A 22,089-nucleotide genomic window follows, 5' to 3' on the forward strand; every position below is an offset into this window, starting at 1 on the left:
AGGTGATTGAGTTCACTTGCAGTCGCGGGGCTGGGTTCTCTAACTGATGTTCTTGTGAGCTGAGGGAGGGACACCACGGAGACATAGTAGGGAGAGGAGAAGCAGGGGGAGGACTCCAGCCAAAGAGAGGCGTCAGCAGGAACCAAACCTGCTGCCACCGCCATCTTGATCTGCTGTCTTCCATAACTGGAAATGCCTTTTTGTTGCTGATGCAACCCAGGCTGCAGCATTGGAAAACCTCTGGGGAACTACTACATATCTAGAAAACAATGCTTTGCTATTAGTTAGGGTGTTTTTCTTAAAATACTGTTCGTAACCAAATTTTGCTATTTCCCCTCGTACTGCGTGCTGAATGGGAACATCAAACAGATGAGTTTTGCTTTGAGGAAAAAATGTGTTTAATTAAAACTCAGTAGATAGTCTTGGGAGAAAGTCATCTTTCCGGGAGATTCTCCTATTTATACACTTAGACTAGAGTAAATGATGCCCAAAGTGTTGTACAGCCCTAGTTATTTCTGATTTCTGTGAAGACAAGAGTTCTACTTTTGGTCCATGCTTTATTAAAAATTTAGTAACTATGGAGCTTGGTGCGGCTTTGGGGAACTGTCCTCTCATTGGATACTTTGATGGAGAAATGGGTTACTATGGTGTTCAACGCTATGGCAGATTGAATAACTGACCTGGAAAATGTCTTGCAGTCTCTGTTGCTGCCTTTGACACATTCATTCTGCCTGTGAAGATGCTCTGTCAGCATCTAGAGATACCTGGGTTTAATAATTGGGACCAGAAGATGATTCTCTTTATATCAGTATTGAAAATAAGAAGCAGAATTTGCCTATCTCATTTTTAAAGTAGATTCATAACTCCAAGTTACCAACCATGTCATATACACTTAGAAAAAGTTGATGTCATAATTGACAAATTAAATTTTTTTCCTTCCATCTTTGGAATTGTTCTTGTTTTCTTTTTTGAGACATGATCTCACTATGTAGCTCTGGCTGCCCTAGATCTCACTATGCAGACCAGATTGACCTCAAAGTCACAGAGATCCTCCTGCCTCTGCCTCCCACGTGCACCTCAGCCTGGTTACAGAATAAGTTTCAGGACAGGTACCAAAGCTACAGAGAAACCCTGTCTCCAAAAAACAAACAAAACAAAGCAAAACCCTCTTTCCACTCTCCAAATCCCCTTTCCAGTCTCACGACCTTTAGCCATACTCACTCCCATGTAAATACACATAATAAAAATTAGAAGCCAGAATCTGCATATGAGAGAGTATGTAGTTTTGTCTTTTGATATTGGATCAACTCAGTTAATATAGGTATTTCAGATCCATCATTTTTCCTTCTGGATTTGTAAAATTCCATTGTATGTGTGCCTCGTTTTCTTTGTATTCACCAGTGTTTGGATGTCTACATTGTTGTGTTTTCTTGCTATTGTGAATGCAGAAACAATGAAATATTTGTGCCAGTGTCTCTGTGGCAGGGTGCAGAATGCTCTGGGTGCAGGAACTCTGGTGGCATAGCTGGGTCAAGTAGTAGTGATTCTTCTTCTTCTTCTTCTTCTTCTTCTTCTTCTTCTTCTTCTTCTTCTTCTTCTTCTTCTTCTTCTTCTTCTTCTTCTTCTTCTTCTTCTTCTCCTCCTCCTCCTCCTCCTCCTCCTCCTCCTCCTCCTCCTCCTCCTCCTTCTCCTCCTCCTCTTCTTCCTCCTCCTCTCTAATTTCAGAGGTGCTGAGCCAGTTTATATTCCCACCAGCAGTGAATAGGGCTACTCTTTTCCCATAACGTCACTAGCATTAAATGTCTTTTTCCTTGATGGTAGCCATTCTTATTGGGGTGAGATGGAATCTCACAATTATTTTTATTTGCATTTTTCTGATGTCAAAAGATGTTGAACCCTGTTAAACATATGTATTGCTCATTTGTCATTTTTCTTCCTTCTTTTTTTTATTTTTAAGTTTGGTCTTGAAAATTTGAAACATGTATATAAAACATGCTGGTTACTTCGTCCTTCTCATTTCCAGCTCTGCCAGCCATACCCCCTTCCCTACACAACTCTTTTTTTTAAAATATTTATTTATTATGTATACAATATTCTGTCTGTGTGTATGCCTGAAGGCCAGAATACACAACTCTTCTTAATGAATTAGTTAACTTGTTGTCTAGTGTCCAGCAGACTTTAACTGCATGTTTGTGAACCTGAATTGGAAACTAGGCATTAGAGATTGCTGACCTGCTCATCAGTGGGTACACCTGGCTACTATGCCTCTCCTTCCCCCACAGCCTCTTTACTGACAGTCGTTCACCACTAAGTGCAGGAGCCTGTGAGCACATTCTCTACTCACTGACTGTTGGCTGGGCCTGGCTTGTAAATACCAATACAGTGGGCACAGCACTGTGAGTTTGTGATTGCCATGGCCTCGCCATGCTTAGAAGACCTCAGTTTGCAATCCTTTCCTTAGCTTTCAGATCATCCATTCATTCAGCCCCCACTTCCAAAACTATTTTTTGAACCTTAAAAGGGTGCTGTAACTGTCTTTAATCAGCCAATATTCTTAGTGTCTTGTGGAGTCATGGGTCTCTGCATTCACCTTCACTCACTACAGAGCAAAGCTTCTCTGACTAAGGGTGAGAGTGGCCCTTGCATGTGGGCATAAGTATAGACATTTAGAAGGTGGCTTGAATCTGTGCCATCTGAGCAATGTAGCAGTAGGTTTCGCCCCCTCCTGGGGAGAAAAGTCTTCTCCAGTCATGGGGTTTTGATCAGATGCATGGCATTAGGCCTGGGTTTTCTCTTGTGAGCACACATCCAATCTAGTCAGAAGCAGTTGTTTATCCCCCATAAGAGCGGACCACTATTGTGCCAATGGGCACATCTTGACTGACAGGCTGGTTTCATGGTTCGTAGAGTCCACAGCTGGGTCAGATCACTAATGCTTTTACTCTTTCAACAGACCTCAGGACTCTCCAGCACCCCTGAAAGCTAGCCAGCAGGGAGCAGGCTCAAGCTCCTTATTTTGCATCCAAGGCATGTGATGCCTGTAGCAGTAGGGCCTCACCATCTAGTTTTTGTGAGCAACCAAGAACCTGTTTCCCACACTTGGTAATAGGGTTTTTGTTTAGTGACTCATTATTTCCAAGAATGGCCCTGTCTGGTCTTGGACAGTATTTGCCAAATATTTTATGCTTTTTTATTGGGTTACCAGATTGTGGTTTTTCATACCTCCCTTGTTTTGACTATCTCTTTCCCCACCCTCTTGTCTCTCCCACCTTCTGTTTGAACCTGTGCGCCCCAAGTTTCCCACCCTTTCTGTGCTTATATGTGTCCCTTCTGCCCCTCTTCCTTAAGGTGCCCTGCCCTGTGCAATGTCTCCTCTCTAGTTTTCTGCTTTCTAGAGGTTCTCCACGTTAAACACGTGGAACTGAGGAGTGGAGGGAAGCTAGGACATACACGTGGGAGACAATATGCAGCGTTTGTCTTTTTGTCCCTGGGTTATTACCTCAGTACAAAATTTCAAGTTTCATTGGCTTTCATACCAATCTCATGATGTCAGTTTTGTGTCTAGCTGGATGAAATTCCATTTGGTGTGTATGCTCTATTTTCTTTACCCGTTCATCTGTTGATGAGCAACATTACCAAATGGGCCTGAGAACCCTGGGTGTTAAGGGGGAAAGAATGAAATTCAATCCCTACACCTTAGGCTGTCCAAAACTCAATTCCAAATGGTAGGGTTTCCCCCCTTCTTTATTTTCAGGTATACTCTTTATTCTGCTTTTGAATCTTCATTTGAATCAACATTGTTGATCCCCCACATCACAAATCTGTGAGCTTTTATTTGCCAAAGGTGGTTCACTTATGTTTATTGTAATCTTTAATGTAGTTGGGCTTAATACTTGGTGTATTTTTTTTTAGAATCCCTTGTCTAATTTCCCTTTTCTTGCTTCTTTCTTTCTTTCTTTCTTTCTTTCTTTCTTTCTTTCTTTCTTTCTTTCTTTTTCCCTTCATTCCTCAATTTATTTAAAATGTATACATCTTACTTATATAAATGTAGCAAAGACTTTTTTTTTAAAACATTTATTTATTTATTATTATATACAATATTCTGTCTGCGTGTATGCCTGCAGGCCAGAAGAGGGCACCAGACCTCATTACAGATGGTTGTGAGCCACCATGTGGTTGCTGGGAATTGAACTCAGGACCTTTGGAAGAGCAGGCAATGCTCTTAACGGCTGAGCCATCTCTCCAGCCCCTGCAAAGACTTTTAAGATGTAAGAAAAATACTAAAATTTGTGACTTTGGAGTTATTTAGTGTCTACTCTCTGTTCTAATTGATTCAAGAATTCTCAACATGATTCTCTCTCTCTCTCTCTCTCTCTCTCTCTCTCTCTCTCTCTCTCTCTCTCTGCCTTCTTGTGCTTCTTGCACTAGTCCAGCCAAGCCTTGTGATGAAGTACTGTCGAGGTTATCGAGGTTAATGCCTTGATTATTTGCCTCAGGTGATAAAAGTTGCAGTGTCTACATATCTCTCACTGGGTACACAAACTGCTGCACTATTAGTGATACAATCATTGCCTCTTTTTTTTTTGTTTGTTTGTTTTGTTTTGTTTTGAGGCAGAGTCTCTCTGGCCTCAAACTTACAGAGATCCCTCTATGTCTGTCTCTGGAGGGCTAACCACACCCAGCCAAATCACTTCTTATTAACTTTATAAAATATTCCTTGTCATTTTGTTATCTCTGATTAACTTTTCTACGTAGATGTAGTTGCTCCTTGAAGTGTCTGGTGAGAATTTTTTTCAAGCCTGAGTTTATTGCTGTTTTAACTATACCTTTTTTCTCATTCAATACTCACTACATGTTTTTTTATGCTGGTTAAATATTGATCATACAGTAACTTCAAAGCCATGCTTACCTTCTTACTGATAGCCCTGTTATAAGAGTTTTAGTTCCCCTGTCCATTAACCTCCATGCTTCTCTTTCTTGGTTTCATCTTTTGTGAACTGCGACTTTAGGATTTGTACTCATGTTTTTATTTGAGAAACCTGTCAGCTTATTCTATTTCGTTCGCTTGCTTCTGTTGATTGGATCGAAAAAGCCATGGTATAATTATATTTTCATTAAAATAAAACTGTTTAAAAAAGCCATGGTTATACCCTTAGGTTTAATTGCATTTTTCTGATGACTAGGGATGCTGAATGCAATTATAAATATTTGTTGGCCATTTGTAATTGTACATTGTCGTTTTTGTAGATGTTGGCCGAGTCTTTGCTTGGCCCTTCTAACTCAGTGACCTCATTCTCCTCTGTCCTTTCTGTTTTTATAAAATTAAGTCTCACCTTACCTTTCTCATGTATATGTAAAGGTTTCTGCTATTTTAATCTAATAGTTTTCACATGGGTTTAGGGTCATTTCTCTGAAATTTTACTCCCAATTGCATTATACCATTCAAGATTCCTCAAAATGTCTGGTTAGATAATTCTTTTTTCAAGATCATGAACTGTTAGTTTTGAAGAATGTATCTTTAGTCACTGTGTTGCGTTTGGTGTGGGCAGGGGACAAGAGAACGTATTTACTATTTTCATTTTTAATTCATTGCTGCAGTTGGAATGCAAGTCATGGGCTTCTTTGTGACCTGTCATTCATCTGTATCATTGTACTTTCTGTATTTGACCTCCCTGCTCTTCTCCCCTGCAACCTCAGTGTACAACTTTCTCCCTGTAAGTAGTTTCTCCTCTGCTTTCACATCTGTGTGACCAAGTCTAGATTCTGCATATGAGGGAAAATATGGGGCATTGTGTTTTCTTCTTTTTCTTTTTGCCCTCCCCCATTTATTCCCTTTCCTTCCTCATCATAGTCTCTCTTATTTCATATCTGTATATGTCCTACATATGGGATCACACACACACATAAATATGTGTCCATATATGACAGAAAATATGGTTCATGTATTTCTGAGTCTGACTTGTGCTGCTTATGTTATCATTTTTATTTTTACATCAGATTTATCATGTTAATGAAAATCTCTATTAGTTTTCCTGAAGGTGCTCTATTTCACCTTCTTTATGGCTGAATAAAACTCCACTGTGTGTATGGACCATATTCTCATCAAATTAATCTGCTGCTCATCTTGTGTATTGTGAGTGCCTCCCTTCCATAGCAAAACAACCAGGTTACACTCTCACCAGCGTAAAAGTGCATGAAACTTCCCTAGCATTTTTGTCATGCTGTTTCCTGGTGACAGCCGGTCTTATGGGTGAGATGGCATCACAGTGTTGTTTAATTTGCATTTTCTTGATGGCTAAGGGTGTTGAACAGTTTCCACACACTGGCTGTCTGAAGTTCTACCTTTGAGAACAGTTCTATTTATTCACCTATTTACTGATTAGATGGGTTTTCATGTTTCTTTATTGCCTGTGTTAATCCTCTACCACATATCCAGTTGCAAAGCTTTTCTCCCATCCTGTCGGCCATCTCGCCACTCTGATGCTCGTCCCCTTTGCGGTGCAGACACTCCTCGATTTCATTGGTCAGTCCTTAACAATTTTATGACCTGTGAGAATGCAAGGTTAGAATGATCAGTTATCTCTAAATAGTTTACGTTATCTATGTGATTTACTGATGAAATATGTTGGAGGAGGACTTTCGGACTAAGTGTTATACAGTCACGATGCTGTAGAGGAACATAGTATTCCCAGCATCAGCAGCTGTATAATACATGTAGTAACTACAGTCTCATTATAACTAGAAAGTCATAGCTAAGATGACCATTCTAATAGAACTTTGTGGGTAGTCAAATGTGATTTTTGTACAAGTTTCATGTATCACAAAATTTTCTTTTGGTCCCTCCCCTACTGCTGAAACAAAGTAATAATTATTCTACATCAATGGGATGTATAAAAATATCGGATAGAGTATGTTTGATCTGCATATACCAGTTTATTTATCTATAATTTAGAATATTATGCCAAATGTGGAAAACGTTCATAACACATTGAATGTGAGAACACAGGTCCTAAAGCATGTACATTGAATGTCACGACATCTCTATAAACAAACAATTTCCAGCAAGATAGCCTTGGGTGATGCTATATCAAAATATTTACAGTGCTACCTTGGTTAGATTATGGGCAAATATAATTCTCTGTGTGTTTGTATATTCTGAATTTGTACAATGATTGTTTACTGCCTTGTTTTAAAAATATTCTGATATCAGAAAATGTTACTTACTCATTGTCAACAAATTGGTACTGAAACAATGTTTTGTTTTCCCGCTGTTTCGTGTTTAGCCAACAAGTCCCAAGTTTGGAAAAGCTGACTCCTATGAAAAACTGGAGAAACTAGGAGAAGGATCTTATGCAACAGTCTACAAAGGGAAAAGCAAGTAAGTTAAATATTTTAAAGAACAAGTCATATGTGCAGGGTATCTGTTCTCTTAATAGTAAATAGCAGCATAGTTAAAAAATTCAAATCTACCACAGGGTAGATTTTCCTGCTATTTGGTTTCCCGACTTTTGTGACCTTGCTTTAAACAAGTCTAAAAGCTAATGGAAGTGGTTTTCTTCACATAGCTTACTTTTTCTCAATGGAGCTAGAATCCTCAAATGAGAATTATTTTCCAGGTAAATGAGGCAGTTAATTTCTCATGGTGGTTTACCATTTATTATTTTTTTTCATTTTCCCCATTTATTGAAAATAGATTATTTTCTCATACAATATATGCTGACTATACACACTCGAAGAGCCCACAGAACACTGAGTTAAACTCTGTACTATATGCACAGATAACTTGGTGCAGACCTCTGTAGGCCCTGTGCCTGCTGCTGCCCTGTCTCTGTGAGCTCATGTGTGCTTTTCTTAGTTGATTCAGCAGGTCTGTTCTGCAGATGGCCTCCATTCTCTCCGGCCTTACACTCTTTCTAACTCTTTGCCTCCTCTTGCCCAGGTTTTCTCTGAGCTCTGAGAGGAGGGATTTAATGGAGACATCCCATTTAGATTCTGTCTCTAATAATGTCTTTCTCTGCACCTTTTCCTGTCTGCTGTCAAGGAAGCCTCTCTGATGATGACTGAGTGAGACTCTGATCTGAGTATAGCAGAATAGCATTAGGAGTTATTTTATTGAGTTTTTTTTTTTTTTTTTTTTTTTTTAGATCAGTAGTGTTTTGTTTTACCCTAGGTCTCTGTGCGCTCTAGTCTCTGCTTCTTGATCACCCAACAGTGTCAGGGATTGTCTAATGCAGTAGGCCTTAGTCAAACCAGACATTGATTGCTTCTCCTAAAGGTTCGGGGCTACTGTTGCCCTAGCGTATCTGGTCACATTGTAGGTCAAAGGTTTTATGTCGGGATTGGTGTTTCATGCTTCTCTCTTGTGAACCTTCGGAGTGTCTTCTTGCACCAAAGACCCTAGAATGTAGGGGTGAAGAAGGCTCCGGGTAGGTAGCAGCTGGACTTCTCCATATTCAGTGAGTTGTATGGATGTTGTATTCAGCAGTGAGACCCCACTGTCAGTGTGCAGAGAGGAATCCATTGTCTTAGCATCAGCCTGGATTGTTTGGGGATTTTTGTGTGATCCCCTTGTGTAGTATGGAACAACGGGCTGCTTCCCTGCCGCCTCAGCTTCTGGCCGCCTGGCTAGCTTATGCCCCGAAATAATTACATGGAAACTGTATTCTTTTAAACACTGCTTGGCCCATTAGCTCTAGCCTCTTACTGGCCAGTTCTCATATCTTGCTTTAACCCATTTCTAATAATGTGTGTAGCCCCACGAGATGTGGCTTACCAGGAAAGATCTTAACCTGCGTCTGTCTGGAGTGGGAGCATCATGGCGACTACCTGATTCGGCTTCTTTCTCCCAGCATTCTGTTCTATTTACTCCACCCACCTAAGGGCTGGCCTATCAAAGGCCAAGCAGTTTCTTTATTAATTAATCAATGAAAGCAACACATAGAAAGCAACACCTACATCACCCTTGGCCAATAAGTCAGTTGAATGCAATCCAGTCCCTGTTCCTAGCAACAAGAGGTGGATAGGTGACTCCATATCCCCCATTATTAGGACCACCGTCATATATCTTAGGAAGTTTCCACTGAACTACGTTTCCATATCTTTCTTCAAATGCCCCCCCCATTTCAGCTCTCTCTGAATTCTTTTCCACTACTCTCCCTCCCCTCCCTCTCCCTACCTAATTCTTTTGTTCCTACCCGCACCTGCCACAAGTTCACCCGTAAAGTCTATCCTATTCCTCTATCCCAGGGAAATAAATCTACGTGTCCCCTCTAGACCCTGTCTGTATACCTAACCTTTCTGGGTCTACAGAGTATAGTGTGGTTATCATATACTTAATGGCTAATATCCATATGGAAGAGAATATATTCCATATTTACCTTTCTGGGTCTGGGTGACCTCTGTATGAGTTTTCCGAGTTCCATCCATTTGCCTGCAGACTTTATGATATCATTAGTTTAACATCTGAGTTCATTGTGTAAATGTGCCACATTTTCTTTATCCGTTCTTTGGTTGAAGGACTTCTAGGGTTTCGAATAAATATAAGTGATCTAAATCCAAACGTATTGTCATTGTTGACATCCTTTTGTATTAAACATTTACTCCACCTTTCCCAAATCTTTTAGTTTGAAATTGTAAGCTTTTATTTTACTCCTTTTTACCTGTCTCCTTTGGCATAAAGTTCCACATATAGAAGCACCTTTTCCTCTTTCCCACAGTTCTCCTCCTCTATTACTTTCTTAAGATTAAATGACAGATTGTGTTCGTGTGTGTGTGTGTGCACATGCGACTGGGCGGGGGCAGGGGGAGTGCCAGTATCTTTATTAGGACAACTTGCAGGAATTTGGGCAATAGATACTTGTTGTTTAGGGTGCCTCAAAGGCAGCTACAGCGCCATAAGGCCCTCCCTCCCTCAGCCTTGGAGCTTCCTGAAAGATGCCTGTCTGGAGATCTCAGGCAGACTAGCAGTCAGCTGGACAGCTCAGCTTCCTCTGCCCTATGACTGTTCACTGCTTTCCTTACTCTGCGGAGGAGCCTTGTGAAGCAGTTTTTAGTCCCCAAATCTCGTGAGCCTGCCTCTTCATCCAGAAGAGAATGTTTCGATCCGAATGAATTTTCCACACAAATATTAGTGACTGAATAATGATAACTTTGATTTTCTCAAGTTTCAAAGTGATTTTACATTAGAATTTTTTGTTCTATTTTATTGAAAAGTTTTTCCTATAATATAACCGGATTACTCCTTCCCCTCCCTTTGTTCCACCCAAGTCCTCCCCACCTTCCCTTCTATTTGGATCTACTCCATCTCTGTTTCTCAACCAGAAAACGCACAGGCTTCTAGAAGATAATAATAAAGTAAAACATACACCCCCCCGCAAAAAAAATCAACAGCAACAATGACAACGAAAAACAAAACAAAACAAAAAACCCAGACCACCACACCTGAATAGGACAAAACAAACCGAAGGAGAAGAGCCTCAGAAAAGGCACAGGAAACATAGACACAGACCCACTCAATAGTATACCAAGGAGTCCGATAAAAGCTACAAATCAGAAACCATGATATATGCGTAAGGACCTGTAGGGTAAAAAAGCAGAGAAAATGTAAAAAGATAAAATTAAATAGAAAGGAGGAAAGGAGAGCAGGAGAGAGAGAGAGAGAGAGAGAGAGAGAGAGAGAGAGAGAGAGAGAGAGAGAACGATGGCCTTAAGTTAGCTTCTCTGTTGTCTACCTGATGTGGAGCATGAGGCCTACCCTTAAGAGTGATTTCTCTCTCCCTAATGAGATTCCCGTGGAGAAACCTAAATCTTCACTCACAAGTGGTTATAAATAATCTTCTGGGTTAGGGATGCAGGCGCGTGTCCACTTCTCCTCTCAGCTCTCGGACCCCATCTGGTGCAGACCTGTTCAGGCCCTGGGCATGCTGAGCTTATATGTGTGTTCATCTTGTTGACTTAGAAGGCTTGGTTTTCCTGCTGTCTTCCATTACCTCGGGGTCCTGCGCTTTTTCTGCCTACACTTCTGTGGGGTTTTCTGAGAAGAGGGATATGATGGAGACATCTGTTTTGGGTTAGCATGTTCCAAGGTCTCTCGCTTTCTGCTAATGAGTTCAAAGATATTCCTTACTTTCTCCTCTCTGTAGTTCATTGTATCTAGTTTGATATTGAGTTCTTTGATCCATTTGGAGTTGAGTTTTGTGCAGGGTGATAAATACACATCTATTTTGAATCTTCTATATACAGCTTTTTTGGGGGGTCTTTATGTGGTTTGAATAGCAGAGGAATTGGCCTCCTACGGTGAACTGGGCAGTGTTCCTTCTGTTTCTATACTGTGGAATAATTTGAGTAATATTGGCAATATCTCTTTGAAAAGTCTGGTAGAAATCTATGCCAAAACCATCTGGCCCTGGACTCTTTTTGTTTGGGAGAATTTTATTGGCTGCTTCTGTTTCACTAGGGCTTTTAGGTCTGTTTAAATTGCTTATTTGATTTTGATTTAACTTTTGTAGGTGGTTGTATATTAAGAAAACTATTCTTTTCTTTTAGATTTTCCAGTTTGCTGGAGCACAGGTTTTTCCAGATTTGGATTTTTAAAAAGCCTTCCCAGACATATTTCTGAGGATCCCTTCTCCCACACTTTCCCATCTCTGAATGTTAGGAAGAGACTGTATTCAGTGACAAGAAGCTTATAGGAAGCTTCTGTTTTAGGAGTAACCCAAGGCAAAAACCTTGTTTCACCTTAATAACCTTACCAAATGATACTAAAAATAATTTTGAAACCATCCCTGCTATAATGTCTTTATAAAATCTGTGACAGAAAATTGAAACAGAACATGTAATGGAAAATTTAGATCTAATTTGGGTAAGAGTGTGTGTATTCATTTTTCTTCAGGGTTTTTAAATAAAGAGGATTAAGTATTCCTTATGAAGATTATGTGCTAAGAAATGCAGAAATATAGTGTTAAGGTTAGTAATTGTGCTAACTGTGAGTGCTATTAAAGGGCTTATTTTTTCAATATGGAGTCCCATGATAGGGCAAGGAAAAAAGTAGAGCCAGGGAACTATACTATTAATGACTTAACCAGGCAGCTTGATGCATGGAAGGTTAGAGTAATGCTTTGTATAGCCAACCTAGTTTTTGCAGAGGTTGTGTTACGTGAGTTCTGATTGGCCTTAGCAATCACAACCTGGAGCCAGATATTGGGGTAAATGCTGAAAGATCAGAAAGAGAAAGGAGCAAGCCACAGCCCACTCTTACCTTGCTAATTACTCAAATTAAAAAGGGTTGAGCTCCTGTCTCCTCCCTCCTTATATTCCTCTCTCCACCCAGCCATGTCTCTTCCCGTCTGTCTGCCCTCTGGTCTTCAGACAAGCTTTATTTGTTGAAGTACAGACAAGATATCACTTTAAGGTTGCATCCCAAGCTTTTTATTCTTTCCTAAAGAAAATTAGTAGTAGTCATTATATAAAACTATTTTACATTTAAGACCAATAATGTGATGCTAACTAGTCATTATGAAGCAATTACTTGGTATAAACCACACTATTTATTTTTATCTTATTTACCTCTTGCAATGGTCTGCATGATACCTGCATCACAAGCATCTCCATCTCAGCAGTCTTGCTGCATGGACTTTCGTCAACTTCTTGTGCTCACACATGTTGTTAGTAGCAACACATGTTGAGCTCATGTCTTCTTGGCTGTAAGACATTTTGTTTTTCCTAATCACGACACCATTCCTTCTTATTATCCAAGCTGTAAAGCCTTGGAAAGATTTGGTCCTTGTTGAAGAATCCAGATGGTACTCACATATGCCTGACTTGTTTCAATTGTGATTCAGACAAAAGCAAACATACTATTTGATGGTATGGAAGCTAGCTCTTAGAACTGCCTGCCCACAAAAGATGCCTTCAGCTAATGTGCAGGTGAATAACTACTAAATGTTTAACATGCCGATTTATTTCAAAATCCCAGAGAGTATTGAACATTTTCCCATTTATTGTTCCTGAATGTAAAAAAGACGTCACCAGTTCCTTTACTCTTTGAGAAGGATGATTCTGGACAGTTGATAGCTTCTGTTCCAGCAGTTTTTAAATTATCTCATCAGCATTCCTTGAGAAATCTCAAGACTACTGGTCACAGGTAGAATTTAATTTCCTCCAGCAGGAGATGAAAACCGTTGCCCCCTCACCAGATTTAAGAAGTGATAGGCTGCCTGGCTCCTTTCCTTTTATGTAACAAGGTCTGGATAAGACAACAGCTATGCACTTGTCCTACAAGAGAATTTAAGAGTTGAGTTCTTTTGGTGTGTTCCTAGAGTGGCACACAATTAAAGGAGCCTTTTAAACCTTGGGAGCTTGTTCCTGCACTCTTCAACATTCTCTCCTCAAGTTCAGTAGCCCTGATTCTACCTTGGAACCTTTTTGTTTAGCCTTCTCCTCAGTTTTTCATCATCTTCCAGAAAAGCTGCTTGAACCTTGAGATTCCTGTGATTCTCCATCTGTGAGGATTTCACACACATGTTCATTGTGCTGATATATGGGTTTCATGTTTAGATTTTACTACCAGCCTGATTGTGGTTGCTGGCCACAGCTGGCAAAACAGAGAAGCACCCATTTGGTGGCTTAAACATGAGACTTTTGTTGGGTCTTTATTCCAGTTGTGGAGCGGGACGTGAAAGGTCAAGGGACGGCAGTTTGCTCCTTCCAGGTCTTCTGAGGGGAGTGTGCTCCATTCCTCCCTCTAGCGTTGGAGGGTGTGGTGATCTTGTGGTTTCTCTCTTGTGCATTCATCACACTGGAAACAGTCTGCTTTAATCTCCACGGTCTGCTTAGTATGCTTGTCTGCCTCTGCCAGTGTTTCTTCTGAGTCGGGACATAGATCCTATGGAATGAATGTCCTTCTTAGTGACTTCACTTTATCCTGATGGTTCTTTGATGACTGGTTTTTGTTTCACTCTTCCTCTTTGTGTGTGTGTACATATATGTATATGTGCGTATATATGTATCCATGGATGACTATCCGCTGCATATGTATATGTAGGTTAGAGGACAATATCAGATATTGTTCTCCATTGTTGCTCTTCTTAATTTGAAGACAGGGTCTCTCACTGAACCTGGAGCCTTCCGTTTAGGCTAGAGTAGCTTGCCAGTAAGCTCCTTGGATCACCTGTCCTTGTGTTACCAACTCTGGCATCACAGTTGTGTGCCTCTGTTCCCAGCTTTTCCATTGGTGCTGAGGATCCAAACTCAATCCTCATGCTTGTATACCAGGCATTTAAACAATGAGCCATCTTCCCAATCCCCAAGACCATGTGGTCATATAATGTCCCTTTCTAAGTTTAGGCATGGTGAGAATGGAAACATATATTTTTCTTGGAGGACGCTGTTTAGTCCTTAACAGTTACTCATTTTCAGTCTTCCAACTTGGTGGTGCATTCACAACAGTCTTCTTTTAAGATAAAAAATCAAAATATAACTCAATAAAATATACAAAGACAAAACAAAATCTACCACATCCATGTTGAACAAGGCACACTAACAGAAGGAAAAGAGTCCAAGAGAAGGCACAAGAATCACACATTGGGAAGTTCATAGAAATAGTAAACTGAAATCTATACGGAATATGTAGAGGACTTGGTGCAGAGCGGAGTCAGCCCTGTGCTTGTTTCAGTCTGTGTGAGTCGTATGAGCCTTGACAGTTCACTCCGAGGCCTCATCCGCCTGCTGACCCCCATCTCCTCTGGCTCTTAAAGTCTCTCAGCCTTCATTCTGTGAGTTTCTTTGAGCTCTGAGGGGAAAGTCTGGAACTTACTCTGTGGACCAGGTGCCCTTGGACTTTCAGTAATCCTTCTGGCCTTGCGATCCCAAATGCTGGGGATTTCAGGTGGACACACTTTCCCAGGCCAGGATTTGATGTGCATTTTATAATATAATGTATTTGTTTGTTCATTTGTTTGTGTGTGTGTGCCCAGAGGAGGTGGGGTCGGGCACATATGCCGTGGTGTGTCTGTGGAGGACAACTTGTGGGAGGACAACTTGTGGGAGAGGGTTCACTCCTTCCATTCTGTGGGTCCTGAAGATTAAACTCAGCCAGGCTTGGTGACTACGGACTTTACCTAGTTTGCTAGCCCTTGTTGATATTTTTGAAGTTTAGCCAACCAATGTTTATTTATTTATTTATAATTATCCCCCTTAATGATGCATTGGTTAACTTACTCGTTGCTATGGCAAGACAAGGGACACAGCAGCTTGAGGAAGGGTGCACCTGTCTGGCTCACAGCTCAACACAGGTGACAGTTGGGAGGCAGAGAGCAGTGAGTGCTGCCGGCGGTATTGTCCCCTTTTCCCTTAGTGTTGGGTGCAAACCTCAAACCTGCAGGATGGTGTTGTCTATGTTTCGGGTGGGCCTCCCCATCCCAGTCCCAGAAAGACTCTCAGAAATACTTACTCAGAGCCATGCCTTTTAGGCACTTCCAGGTCCAGTCAAGCTGATGTCAGCATGGTGGAGGAATATCCCGGCCAGCAGGATATGAACGGGGGTTCCTGATAAACCTGGAGGAGAGGAATGAAAGGGCAAGAGACACAGAAAACGACAACAAGACAGGATTTCTGATCAAGCCCTGCTTTATTATTTCTCAGAAGCTGTTATATAGCAAATGGGCAAGGGGGTGGGGGTGGGGGGGAGTCAGGTCTGCTGGAATTCAGGTCCAGAGAGTCCCTAGCTGGTAAGGAAAAACTGAGGGTCTGTGATTGTTGACTAACAAAGGAAATGCTTATTGTTTCTAAAGCCCGGGGCCTGCAGGTCTCACTAGGAGATAAGATACCAGCTTGATTTCCTAGGCCGAATTTACCCTGCAGAGGGGATAAATGTGAATATTTTACTTATCTTGTGAGCTTAAGATGGCTGTAAACAAAATACGGATCTCAAAAATACAGGTCTTTGCTTCCGGCTTCTCCACCCTTTTTAGGTATTAGAATGAGGCAAGTTAAAGCTCATCTAGTAGATGAGTGGGCATTAACCAGTGTGTGTGGATGGGTGGGTGGGAGGGCAGAGGCCCGATCCTCCCATGTCTAATTGGTGAGGGAATTTTCTTTCCAACTTGGTGGAAGAATTTTCTTTTCAGAGTTACAGGTGTCCTTTTGGGGAGGAGAGGGTCTGGGTTTTTATGTCAGTACCTCTGCACATCAATCTCTATGCAATCAGGCATGTTCCTCAGGAGACCCAGAGACAGAATGCATGGTCCTCTCCCTGCAGTGCTTTGCCTCCCACCCCTTGCTGGTGCCCATGCCTGTCGTGGACAGACACACGTATCTCTGGGTTTTATGTGGCTCCAATAGGAGACTAACTCTCAAAGGGCTCTTCTAGCCCTCGATCAGCCAGATCAAGCCAGTGATAATGGACCTGAATGGGCTTGGATGCCAGAGTCCACCTGTTCATGAGCAAACTTAGTGAGCCTATTAAGGGCCCACGGTCCAAAAGCCACCAATAATAAAAATCCTAAAAGGGGGTCCCAAAAGGGAAGGTAAGGGGGTGGTGACGCAGGGGGAGGTGGAGAACCAGTTTTTGAACCTCCTCTTGCTCTCTCTGTTTTTTTTTTCACTCTAATCCTTCTCTGACCTTAGCCATGTTATCTACGACTATCCTGGTATGATCAGTATAAATACAACATTTCTCTTTCAAGACAGTGTAAAGGGATCAAAATCTAAAATTTTTAACATATGCATCAAACCCAAGCATTTTACAGGATGTGTCAAACTTTTCTCAACATCTATAAGCAGTTACAAATATCATTAGGTCAATTCCAGTAAGAGTACAATGACAGACATTGTTGTTATTAAATACCAGTTTCAGTCTCTGAGCAATAGTCAAACCCCCAGTCTGTTGGCTGTAAACAAAATACAGGTCTCAAAAATACAGGTCTTTGCTTCCGGCGGAGGAAAACAGTACCAGATGTGGATTTGCTCTTAGGAAACTGCATCTCATCGTCGTTGTCATCATCATAGTTTGCTGACGTTCTCATACATGTATATAATATGTCCTCATTGTTCTCTCCGCAGCATCTCACCTCCCTCTGACTCCCTGCGACACCGTTCCTCCCTCCTGCCAGTCCTTCGCTAGATGCGTTACTTCTGGTTTTGTTTCCTCACTAGTTTGCTGTAGCCCCTAGGAAAAGAGACTTGTTTGAGACCGAGAGTAGAATTTGTCTGTGTGTATAAAGGTGAACATTTGTTTAGAAGGCAGTTTGATGCTGTGTTAATTTAGCTGAAAAACAGTATTAAGTCCTTCTGCTGGGGCCAAGGGCCTCCCTAGTCATGGGATTTTGACCAGGTATAAGGTAATAGGCATGGGTTTACATCCGTGCAACAGGCCGTAAACCTATCTGAATCAGTTGGTCATCCCCAGAACCATCATGCTAGTACCGCAACAAGTGGACACATCCTGCCCGGAGGTAGGTATCGTAGCTCCTGGGATTTAGCTAAAGACAAGCTGCCAGCTCTGTTCCATCTTGATTGTGGTGCAGCCAAGGCGTGTGGTGTTTTCCAGCAATGAGTCTTACCATCTTGAGGTGCGTGGCTGGGAGAAATGGCAACAGTCCATACAACTCATTGGCGGTATGTTGTGCTTGGCCGTCAGGGTTTTGTTTAATAACCAATGGCTTTAGGATGGAACTTAATCTTTAAGAGTGGTGGTACAGGTACATAAGTTATTCTATATAAGGTAGGATTTCCCTGTGCTATATAAACTAATATAGAGTAAGACAGGTCCAGCTAAACTGGTGTGGTTATTTCAAAAGGGGACAAGATAAAGGATACTGTTGACTGCAGAATTTGAAGTGTGCAGCCATGGCTTCAGTGCTGGAACCCAGGTCTGCTGCATCACTGTGCTCCTCGTCGGTTTTTTTGCATGGTTTCCTTTTGTGGCCAATCTCAATTCTCCACCAAAATACAGGATTTTATTCTGTTAGTAATAAGCCTAAATTTATTGAACTCTGAAGGTCTCAAAGTAAAAGCAACCGAATTGACTTTGATATTCGGAGATTTTGAGTAAGCAAAAGTAAGCATTAGAGTGGAATTTGTTTCAAGCAGTATAGTTTGGAAGGGGCTGGTGGTTGGCCTGTGTGAGTATCATGATGGCGTGGTGATTGTAAACAGAGCTAAGGCCTCCCGCCATGTCAGCTCCCCACGTGAGATTTGCACACCCAAATTCTGTCGGACGCTGCTAGCAGAACAACCCTGAACCCTGCTAAAGTGCGAATATGAGGCCCCACGTGCATGGCAAAGTTCTAAACCTTTGCTCCCCGCAGCCGAGTTGCAGGGCAGTAGGCAGGTAGGGCTGTTGCTGCTTCTGCTTTTCCCGGACTTTTTATGTCAGTCAGAGGAAGAACAGCAGCCCCTTGTTCCACCTCTGATCTCAGTCACCCCACAGTTGGTCATGCTCCCAGCCATTTTGTTGCTTGTCCCCGGTTTCCACGGCCTCTCTCCTCAGGAGTTTGCTAAGCTGCTCCTGATGAACCTGCCCACACTGGTTCTTGCCAGCAGTGAATTGCTATCTCAGAGGTCAATAAGAACAACGGAGGAATTTGCTCCTTTTATGTTACGCCAGATTTGTGTGCCTGAAAGTGTCGATCTTCTTTTGCATTGCATTCTGCCTATTTGTGCTGAATAATTGAACTTGAAATTAAACGACCTCATAAATTGAGAGGGTAGCCAAACCCAGACTGATGTCTACTAAATGCATTTCAAAGAGCTCTTCAAAGCCCCAGGGAGAAACAGGGGGAAGGAATGCTTTTAATTAAACAAGCACAGGAGGAGAAAGGCGGGGCAGTTGACCACCTTTCCAGGATGTGGGCAGTTACAGACCTGGTTCTTCCGAGTGCCCTCGAGGTCAATGCCATTGATACTCTAACAGGAGGAGTTGGAAGAATTGTATAAGTCAGGAATCCCTAGGTGGAAAGCCCTGAATACGAGGTTTATTGGTATTCCAACCTTAGCTTTTAATAAATGGATCATCCCTAGAGGTCACCTGTCCATAGATAGGAGCTCCGTGCAGAAGAGAGGCAAATTGGATCTTGTCTTGAGGATTGTTTGGGATGCTCCTGTCTGTTTGTAATTAAATTTTCCTGATGCCTATTAGATTTGGGGGCCATGGGCCTGAGCTGTCTGCACCTTGCTTCAGAGGTCACCCGGGGACCAACATTAGTTGTAGGATATGAGAATGACACTGCAGCATGCCACTGTGTGTTTTGTGGTTTAATGTACACAATATGCTATTACCATGTACAATGGGAGAAATGGGATTTATATAGAGTAGCTATGTAATAAATGAGGTTTGTCATGTGATTTTTTTTTAAATGTTCTTTGTGTATAGGGTAAAGTTGAAAACCAGGGCTCTTATCATTACCTAGTCCAAGGAGGATAACAGTCCACCCACTCACATCTGCTAATTTTGTTTTCTTTAGAAGCACTACAGCTTACTCCAATTGCAGATTCCAGCCCTGGTTTCCTTTGGAAGAATGCAGACATTAGAGTTTAGTTCGTTGCTACAGCTGGTTTCACTTAGCTTGCAGCAGATAAAACAAACAGTGCCTAATCTTTTTGACAAAAGCAACAACAAGGTTATTGTTTAAGCAAAAAGCACGATTCCAATTATTAGAATAACATGTACTGGAACAGCTTTCTGTTAGACAGTTGCTTAAGTGTGGTGGCCTCTGTTAGCCTTTTTTGATTGAGTTCTTTGATCATTTTATTGTATCACCCGCAAAACAATATACTGAAGTCAGTGTTGGTGTCTTCACTAATTCTTTTTGAAAGAGTAAACCGGGAAAGTTTTGATTATTGAAATGATTGCATTTCATAGTGTGAGGGGGGGTCTCTGTTTAGGGCATGTTTGAGAAGAAGAGAAAGGCTGCAAGGATGCTGCTTGCATTAGCCATCATCCCGAGTAGTATCATTTTTAGTTTGAATCAGGATGCTAGGTAGCAACATCTTACTACTCGAAGCCAGTGACCCTCACCTGCCTGCCAGGATACATTTAATAGGGTCTGGAAGCTTATTTGTTTTTATCACTTGGGAGGTACAAGGGGCCATGGACACTGCCAAGAAATGCTCTATAAATTAACACGTGGTGAGGGAGAGTTGTCTGTAATCTGTCAATCATGTTTTAAATAAACGCTGATTGGCCAGGAAGGAAGTATAGATGGGAAAACCAGACAGGAAGTAGAAATGATGCAATGAGAACAGGAGAATTCTGGGAAGGAGGAAGTTGATTCCTCCCACTCCTGCCCAGATCACCGAAGCAGCAGGATGTGATCTGCCCCACTGAAAAAAGGTACTGAGCCACATGGCTAACATAGATCAGAATAATGGGTTAATATAAGCTACAAGAGCTAATAAGTAGCCTGACCTAATGGGCCAATCAGCTTTATAACTTATAGAGATCTCTGTGTGATTTTCTTTTCTTTTTTTAAAATTTTTTTAAATGACTTATTTAACTTTATTTTATGTGCACTGGTGTGAAGGTGTCAGTTCTCGTGGAACTGCATTTTCAGACAGTTGTGAACTGCCACGTGGGTGCTGGGAATTGAACCCTGAGTCCTCTGGAAGAGCAGTCAGTGCTCTTAACTGCTGAGCCATCTCTCCAGCCCCTCTGTGTGATTTTCTTTGGGGCTTGCCAGCTGTGGGGTACCAGGCAGGACAGAAACCCCAACAAGCAGGCCCCGACTATGTTACAAACGTGACCATCTCCTGAAACTAAGAAGTAGTTGGACAAGATGTCAGTATTCCTGGGATTGATATACCCTGTTCTAAACCATGGAATGCACAGAGACAGTATCTGTCTAAAAGCACTCATTCCTCTGAGTTTCTGACTAAGCACTTGCTGTGATCTGTGTGCAGTGGAGGTGTAGTGAACTAGACTCAGGGTCCCTCTTTTCATGGTGTCTGTCATCTAATGAGAGAAGGAATGACTGAATCAGTAGACAGACATGCCTGTACTTGCAAATAGTGTGCGGGCAATGTGAGCAATGAGAAAGAGTAAGGGGAGGTGTGTTCTGGATGGGCAGACATTGGGAACCCTGTTGAGGAAGGGATGATCTGAAAGAGAAGTGCTTTTGGTTTGGTTTTGCCAGCTAGGTAATGAGTAGGGAAGAATGTATTGCAGACCAGGCCTCAATGCAGAAGAGACCTTGGTGAAACTGACAGAAATGGATCTGTTCAGAGGCAGTGGAATGACAGAGGGCAGTTTGAGAAGTCTACAGTACCTTGAGGATTATCCTTGGGTATTTGTGTTTATGCAACTGTTGAAAAACCATTCATCCAAAATGAGACTTGAAATGACTGTCATTTATTAACATGTGCCCGCAGTTGGGAAAGGACTAGATATAAAAAGTTTATTTCTGGTTCATTCTGGTTGCTTGGTGCAGTTTGACTGCGATACAAGGGATCACTGGCATAGTGGTTCACTGTCTGGCTGAAAGCTGGTTCTGCACATGGTTTGGGTTTTCCTATAGTACAGTGAGCATTCGAGGACACAGACAGACTTAAGTTATCAGTGCTGCCATATAAAGAGCCCGGGCATTGCCCTTATAAAGAAAAACATGCGTGGAGAAATGAATGACTTTTCTTATCTCTGATAACTGAGAGAATGTCACAGGGCAAGCCACTGCCCTAATCTCTGGAGAGACATGGTGTTCAGATGTTTGTAGTCCCCATCTGGTTACCTACGTCACAATCACTGAAACCATGAACTGCTAGGTATTTAGATGGTAGCATGGATGAGTGGGATGGTTGCCATCAGTCTTACAATAATATATGATGTGATCCAGTGATACAAAAATGGCCTTAGTTTAGTTAAAACCAGATGTTATACATTTTAGAGCAATCATTATAAATATTTAAGCAAGCATAAGGTATGGAAGTATAAAATAGGATCATATAAAATTCCCCAGTTAAAATCAGAAGAAGCAGAAATATCAGAAGGGCAAATACAACAGACAGAAAATAGATGCAAACACAATAGGTTTTCATACAACTCAATCAAAATAACTTCATGTAAGTGATCAAAATGTACCAATTAAAAGACTCTAAATG

General features: G+C 41.6%; 1 protein-coding gene across 8 annotated transcripts in view; it reads left to right on the forward strand.

The window, feature by feature from the left end:
- Positions 1-22,089, forward strand: part of Cdk14 (cyclin dependent kinase 14) — a 591,789-nt gene that overhangs the window by 209,649 nt on the left and 360,051 nt on the right. For all 8 annotated transcript variants that reach the window (XM_075956305.1, XM_075956306.1, XM_075956307.1 and 5 more), the window contains one exon: positions 7,284-7,378. In XM_075956305.1, the coding sequence (XP_075812420.1) occupies positions 7,284-7,378 (95 nt within the window). The remainder of the gene's footprint in view (positions 1-7,283; positions 7,379-22,089) is intronic.

Source organism: Microtus pennsylvanicus, chromosome 22, assembly GCF_037038515.1.
Source record: "Microtus pennsylvanicus isolate mMicPen1 chromosome 22, mMicPen1.hap1, whole genome shotgun sequence".
NCBI lineage: Eukaryota > Metazoa > Chordata > Mammalia > Rodentia > Cricetidae > Microtus > Microtus pennsylvanicus.